This window comes from Morone saxatilis, unplaced genomic scaffold (genome assembly GCF_004916995.1).
Source record: "Morone saxatilis isolate NCDOM2014 unplaced genomic scaffold, NCSU_SB_2.0 Contig21, whole genome shotgun sequence".
Classification (NCBI taxonomy): Eukaryota; Metazoa; Chordata; class Actinopteri; family Moronidae; genus Morone; species Morone saxatilis.
Window position 1 is genome coordinate 10,095,872 of NW_023339774.1, and position 7,514 is coordinate 10,103,385.

At 39.4% G+C, this 7,514-nt stretch overlaps 1 protein-coding gene across 1 annotated transcript in view; it reads right to left on the minus strand.

The window, feature by feature from the left end:
- Window positions 1–20: 20 nt before the first annotated feature.
- slc27a4 (solute carrier family 27 member 4) overlaps window positions 21–7,514 on the minus strand; it is a gene marked incomplete at its 5' end in the record, with an annotated part of 14,270 nt that continues 6,776 nt past the window's right edge. The window contains 9 exon segments of the mRNA XM_035668517.1: window positions 21–1,746; window positions 1,875–2,021; window positions 2,945–3,109; window positions 3,202–3,339; window positions 4,041–4,167; window positions 4,504–4,713; window positions 4,985–5,094; window positions 5,545–5,636; window positions 5,819–5,888. Of these exon segments, the coding sequence (XP_035524410.1) occupies window positions 1,589–1,746; window positions 1,875–2,021; window positions 2,945–3,109; window positions 3,202–3,339; window positions 4,041–4,167; window positions 4,504–4,713; window positions 4,985–5,094; window positions 5,545–5,636; window positions 5,819–5,888 (1,217 nt within the window). The 3' untranslated portion in view covers window positions 21–1,588.

Below are 7,514 nucleotides of genomic sequence, written 5' to 3' on the forward strand. Positions count from 1 at the left end.
CCCCCCCCCCCCCCCCCAATGTGAATCTTTGGATCTTTCGGCTCCCTTGAATCTGGCTAAACATCCCGCTTTAGCACCAGAATTTTGTTGAAAACACAAGTCCTCGCTGATAGGGCGATTTGGTGCTTCTCTCTCTTCAGTAAAGTCCTCTTCATATGTTTTAGAAGAATATACACACGCCCTACTATAGGCAAAGCCTACCTTTTAGGACAAAACCTGCACAATACAGCCACAGAAACATACTGCATGCCAGCTCAGATATAAGTCTCGTTCGTGGAAATAGCCCCATGTATTTAGCTCAGGGTTGAATCAGTCAGATCACTTGACTTTGTGTTCCAGCAGCTGATATAAAATGCATAATGCAGCTTCATTTTTGAGGATTCCAAGAGCATTACTGAAGATTTGGATAAAAGATAAAGCAAAATTAATCTGATACATTTGAACTATAAAAAGAAAAAGCTTTCAAAACAGAATAAATTACTAAAACTTCCATATTTTCTTAAAAATGTAAACAAACACTACAACTTAAATATATTTGGTGTGACACAGACATATTTAAATACAAAGCTTTGTTTTATATCAGCGCTCATGTGGTGTGGCTGATTATTGCACTGCAAACGCTGGAGCCCTATTGCACTTCAGTGAATCTTTCAGCTTCAACCACTGGTCTAATTTAACTTCTGTAATCATGGGTTACATGTTAAAGGCTTTCCAAAATCCCTCACACCCTTACGTTGTTCTCCTTTTCACAAATAAATGTATTATTTATTTAGGAAATACGTTCATTAAGTTAACTTCAGATAGAGGAAAGCTGGAGCTGTCACACAGGTTTGTCACTTCTGGCTAATTGTGCAGGTGAAGTCGACGGTAGAGGCTCCAGTCTCTCACAAAACAATCCTGCTGATGAAACGACAAACCGACAGTTTAGGTCCTCATGGGTCCCTCCGTTGTCCCACATACTTTTTTTGTACTTAATCCATGCTCCTCCTCAGCATCCTTAAAGTCTGTGGTTATCTGTAGTTTTCAAGTTTTTGCATTCTGGATGCCAGGCAGCCTGTATTCGGCATCCCTCCCAGTTGTGTCCCCCGGCAACACATCTGGTTTGATGGACCAGAATGGACACAGGCGTGGTTTGTTTGAGATCTGTGTGGGATGGGATTGTTTGGCTATGAAGGGTGGTTTCAAGTTACCAAATAGACCTGGTTACTAGGTTTGAGCCTCTCTCTGTGTTTGCTGAGGTAGCGAGAGGAGTTGCCGGGGAGATTGCAGGAGGGATGGATGGAGTGGTTCTGTGTGTGTGTGTGTGTAGGAGGGGGGTGGAGTGGTGGGGTGGGCGTGCATAAGTCAGTTTTTTAGGAATTTTAAAGAGCAAAGTGGTTTTGGGAATACAATGTGTACATGGATGTACATGTAAATGTATTGGCATTTGAGTATGGGTGCATGGACTGTGTATGGCTATACTTTATATGTACTTGTGTATATGGGGACAAGTTCCTGCATTCTGCTATCCTGGTCACATAATTTTGCCTTCTTTTCTGTATCTGTATGTGTGTGTGTCTATGTGTACATGTAGTGGTCAGCCTGGTCATCACAATTTGTGTTTCCCTGACAGTATGGAGCGGTAGACCTCCTCGTCCAACTGCATATAGCGCCCTCTGCTGGAATCCAGGAAGTACAGTCTGTCTGTCACTGCGCTGGGGTCAAAGCCGTCCCGACGCATGTCTGTCTTCTGAAACTTAAACGTTCCTGAGGAAGAGACACAGAGATTATGTAGGTATTTTTTTTGCCAATTAAGCTGCAATTTAGAATGACTGTACTTTAAGTACTTTAAAAATCTTTAAGGTCTAATTAAGAGCTCCTTCAGAACAATTTACCTGTCTTGTTGACCTCTGGAAGAAAGCGGAGGAACACCGGTCTGGCGTACGGAGGGAGCGCTTTCTCCATGTCCTTCACAAATTTCTCCAGGTCAGTGGAGTGAGACGGATCAGCGATGGCTGCCATTCCAGCTTTTCCCTCTGCTCCTGAGCACAGAGGAAAAGAAAAGAGCATGTCAGAGGATTCATTCAGCAGAGATTTAATGTCAGACAGATGCTTGGGTTATTATAGTTTTGTATTTTTCATTAGTTTTAGTTTTCATTCATTTTTGTTTTGTTGGTTAGTTTCCAGAGGGGGTTTGCTCATTTCAGTTTATTTTTTATTGTTTTAAAAGGGTTAGATTTAGTGTAGTTTATGATAGTTTTCATTTTTTTAAATTATAATATGGAGGGTATGCAAGGGGGAAAATTGAATGAGTCCAGATAGGTATTACAATACAAACACATTGACTCACAGTCATGTAAACATCAAAGTCTCAATAAACATATGGACCAATGACAAAGTTGACAAAGACTAAAACTACAGTTTTTTTTTTTTTGTTTTTTTTTTTTAAATTCTATATATTTTTTTTATCTCAGTTAACAAAAATGTTTTTTACAAACCAAGGTTTAGTAGTTAACTTTTATTTGACTATAATAATACATACACTGCATATAAATATATACTGTTAGTTTGTGTGTTATTACTGTTGTGGCTGTAATAACATTGTGGTAGAAAATCTCTTTCATATGTTGTCTGCTGTGATCTGTCCGACTTGTGTGTCTTATGTCATTTGTCACTGTGCATGCCACATTAGTTTCCCCCTTTGGGGGTTAATAAAGTTATCTGATCTAATCACAGTGACTGGAAAGTGGCATCTTGTCGCTCAGTCTGCAGAAAATCAACTACAGCTCAGTCTTATATGTGAGGACATTTTAAATTGGTATAATTCATTTCATGTCACAATAGGTCATGAGTAAGCTCAGACACTGGAGCTGTAATGACTATAGTATTAAACACACTATGGTGACCCTTTAGTCCCTTATAAGAACAAGTATTCAAGCATGTACTGTATCCTGAAAGACTTTACCTGGTACTTCCACTCCATAGACAACAACATCTTTCATGTCTAGCAGCCTGCTGAGAGTTCCTTCCACCTCGGTCGTTGAGACGTTCTCTCCTTTCCAGCGGAAAGTGTCTCCTGTGCGGTCCTTGAAGTACATGTGTCCGTACTCATCCATGATCAACACATCACCTGGAGAATGGTCATATTAATTTAGAGAGTCAGCGTGGGATACACAAAAAACTCAATATGTATGTGTGTGTGAGTGTGTGAGTGACTCTAACCAGAGAGATAGGCACTGTCTCCCTTCTTGAAGACACTACTAGCAATTTTTTTGCTGGTTGCTGACTGGTTGACATAACCATCAAACCTCCGAAGAGGGTCGTTCTGTATGATCCTGCCGACTAGCTGGCCGGGCTCGCCTGGAGAGACAGAGAGAGAGATTGAAAGCACAAAAGAATTTATGAATGTACAACTGGCATTTATGTGAAATCAAATTACCATTTTCACACACAACCCGGACTGTTTGAGCTCCATCAGGGGTTTTCAGAAAGGACTAAGTGTGTCTGTGCATGTCTGTATGTCTGCTGTACAACTCTTACATTATGAACACTAGGCTATGGAAAAATTTTGAGGGGGTTTGATGAAGCCTTATTGTGAATCTATTAACCTATAAGTTGAGTATTCAACCCACTTCCTAAGCTAGTAATGTGAGATGTATAAGTTTCCAGAAAAATACCGCAGTATGCCTAGACTACTGCTTTCTGATAGAAATACACAAGATGTATGTACAATGGATGATGAGTCTTATGTCTTCTTAACGTATAGGGCTATGTAATATGATTTAATATTCTTTATTTATAAGGACAAGCACATTATGTGCCAGTCTTAGCTAGCATGCTAATCTATTAGTACCAGACAAATGTGTACAAGAAGAGCTAGAATGACCACAAGCTGCCAAAAGTATATGTCCATCTTTATTTTATAAATAATCAAACATATGATGTGGATGGGAATATACGAGCGGTTGTGTAATACTCCCGAGGTGCTACCACTCTGTATGTACATTTAAGCTTACCAAGTCTGACGTGTAATGCTTAATATGTGTACACATCCAACCTACCGGGTTTACAGGGAATACAGACGCCGTCAGGTCCCCTAATGAGCTCCATGGTCTCTTCATCAACCCTCACCAGTCTGATGGGGTAGATGAAGGGTAGGATCTGACTGTTGAAGCCACAGGCTCCCACCTAGAGCACAGACAAAAATTATCAACAACCACAGAGCTTTTAGCGTGGTGAGGAAAATCAAAGACAGACCAGTTCCAATCAGCCAAAAAGCTGCTGTGCTATCTGTTGTGTTGTACTGATGGAAGCTACCAAAACTGAGAAAACAAGTTATTGGTAAAATTAAGTGCTTAATATGAAGAGGATTTCTAGAGCAGCAGAGAAAAGAAAAAGCCTTTGAACATAAAGTGAAAATCTCTCAGGAGAAAGGACTCGAGTGGTTGCTCAGTCTTAAGGATTTCAGAAGAGGGTATTTCACTACAATGATGCCATTTCAAACACTTGAGCCGACATTCCCACCTTGTTGCCGAAGTTTCCCAGGCTGCAGTTGCACTCCGTGGCTCCATAGAACTCTGCAATCTGTGGTATATTGAAGCGGTTCATGAACTCCACCCATATGGACTGGCGCAGGCCGTTGCCCAGTGCCATACGCACCCGATGTTGTCGCTCCATGTCCCGAACCGGCTGGTTCAGCAGGTATCTACAGATCTCCCCAATGTACTGCACAATCTGGAGGAAAATGGAGCAGAATGGCGGTGAGAAAAAAGTGAGACAGAGCAGAGACAAGAACAGACCAATTACTAAATTAGAATCAAGCTTACAATAATGAAAAATGGATTCAAAGAGATTAACTGGGGAATAACATTAAATCTTGAGATGACTTTTAATAGAAAGCAACAGGAGAGATATCTTTTCAGCATTGCTGTGAGATTGTGGTGTGCTACTCTGCCCACTAAAGCTGTGCCTATCTGCTGTTATTTGTGTTCTACATTATGCTTACAGTGCAGTTGTATTTGACACAGTCGTCCCAGAAACGTGAGGCAGAGAACTTCTTTCTGATGACTACAGTCATGCCGTGTATTATACACTGGCCCACTCCCACAATGTTACCTGTAGAAAAAGTAATATGATTTGTCAGGTTGGGTCACAGAATGCTAGTCTCAACATGGAGATATACAAAGACATATAATGCTAAGCAACAACAACTTTTTCCTTCATTAAAATAGCACATATTATAAATGGTATTGCTTGTCTGTGACCTTATATGCACATGCCCTTTATTTATCTATACTTGGCTTTTCAAAGATGTGGTTTGTACACCATTTTATGTTAGCATGAGAAGTCACTGAAAGTAAATGTGAGCCAGAAAAGACCCAGTGTAATAAAAACTAAAGCACCACTTTTTTGCTGGTGACTGGTTTCATGTTATAAAGTTCAATCAAGATAAACATTATGAGGAACAGACTGACTGAAGGGACTGAGTTTGAACTTCCTGACAAGAGGAAAAGTTGCATATTGTAACTATAAATGTCAACTGTAATCACACAAAGGTAGTTTTACCTGCAGAGTGGTAGAGTGGAAGGCAATCATACAACACGTCATCTGACGTCATCCTAAAGCCATAATATACCAAGGCTGCCATGCGGTAGTACCTGGAAAAAAAAAAAAAAAGGTGGTGTGAGACAGGGCGGGAGAAGAAAGTAAAAGAAGTCCAACAAGTTTTATGTATTTCTCTTCCACCCTCTTCTAAGAAAAGTATTTAAGCTACAGAGCAACAAAGCAAGCAGCTGCAATTCCTGTGTGTCTGTTAGTTAGCTGCATGGCTCCTTCCTACCTGCTGTGCACAACAATAGCAGCTTTAGGCATCCCAGTGGTTCCTGACGTGTAGATGTAGAACAGGCGATCTGAAAAAGATAGCGGAGTAAGAGTGAGATAAAATACACATCAACAGCTAAATGTGACTCGTTTGTGGTATGTGTGTTAGAGCATAAAAATAAAGGCCGTTATGTTTAAGGTTGCAGTTTCAATTCAGTCTTTCTGAAACAAACATTGTGCTGAATGCTCACTTCTGAATCGTTGTGCAGGAGTGTAAGTGCTCGGCTTTTATCCTTAGTTACCGGCTTGTTCACAGTTTTGATTGCAAGCTAATTTTGAGTTTCAGCACAGACGGAGGGAGGCAAAATTAAGCAGAATTAAAGATTGTGAAAATTAGACCATTAAGTCGCTTTTCTTCTCAGAGATACAGTGTGATGTGAAAGCAAAGTGGTATCTTCATGTATGCAAATTGGCTGTAGATCCAGTTGAGGGCTCCTTGGCATCACAGTCAACCACTTGTGTTTGGATTTGGCTCTTCTGCCCACAACTTTTATCTGTAATAAACTCCAAATACTGCTAAACAGAAGAAATACACTTTCAAGCTCTGATATGGAGCTAGAGAACTGGGTTGTAGTGGCTATGTGTTACTTCAATTGGCATAAGCAAATCAGCTGTGTGCATGCTATGAGTCGTATGGATGTGTACATACACATCTCCTCTGAATTTGTTTTGACTGCTCTGATCCTTATGCATTTTGGTTGCCATCTGTCTAGATAACCAGAGACAATATTTTCCAGGTGTGGACATTACCAAAGGTCACAGGTTTTACTGCTACAACAGCTTGCCTGGCTGTGAGGGATTACATGTTGTTCTGCTAAATAAAGACCATAAAAAAACTAAACAATTAACGTTTCTACTATGCTCATCGAACTCGAGGCTCTGACAGAAGGTGCCATAAACTGTACAGATTATAAAGCTATAATGGCAAATTTGGGCTAACTAAATACAATTTACTTAACTTGCTTATTAATATTGTGGATTCAATTGGTTCTCCCTTTGACCCATGCACTGTATACAGGTTGCCTTAGAAACATGAAACACATATAATCTCTAATAACTATAACAGTGCAAAGAGTAGAGAATTCTGGTTTAGCTTATCAGCATTATATGATTAATAAAACAACATTTTTACTTTTTGTTAAAATATAATAATAATAATAATAATAATAATAATAATAATAATAATAAGTTTCTAGCTCTCTGGCTCTGTATGCAACAGTCAAAAATATATTAAAAAGCATTAAAACGATAATATTTAAAATAATCAACACTGAATCTGGACATAGATATACCTACTGTATGAAAACTTGACAAAACAAAAAGAAAACCGGGTGCAGAGAAATTGCTCTTGACATTTCTGTGCAAGCGTTTAATTTTTTTTACCATGATTAAGCGATGTGATTTATTTGACTTTGAGTCATTGCTTGGCTCCAAAAGTATTACTCACTCCCTGTCAACTGGTTTGTGCTGCCAGACTATCAGTAAACGCAAACAAATGACTTTTTGAAACTACTGTGGTACTTTTGTTTAAGTAATTGCTGAAATTTTGGTTGCTGGTTATTATTACACCACAAATATCACTTGAAATTTCTTCAAAAAGCATCTGATAATGGCTTTTTTGAAATGCTTGGAACTAGGGATGCACCGATATGAAA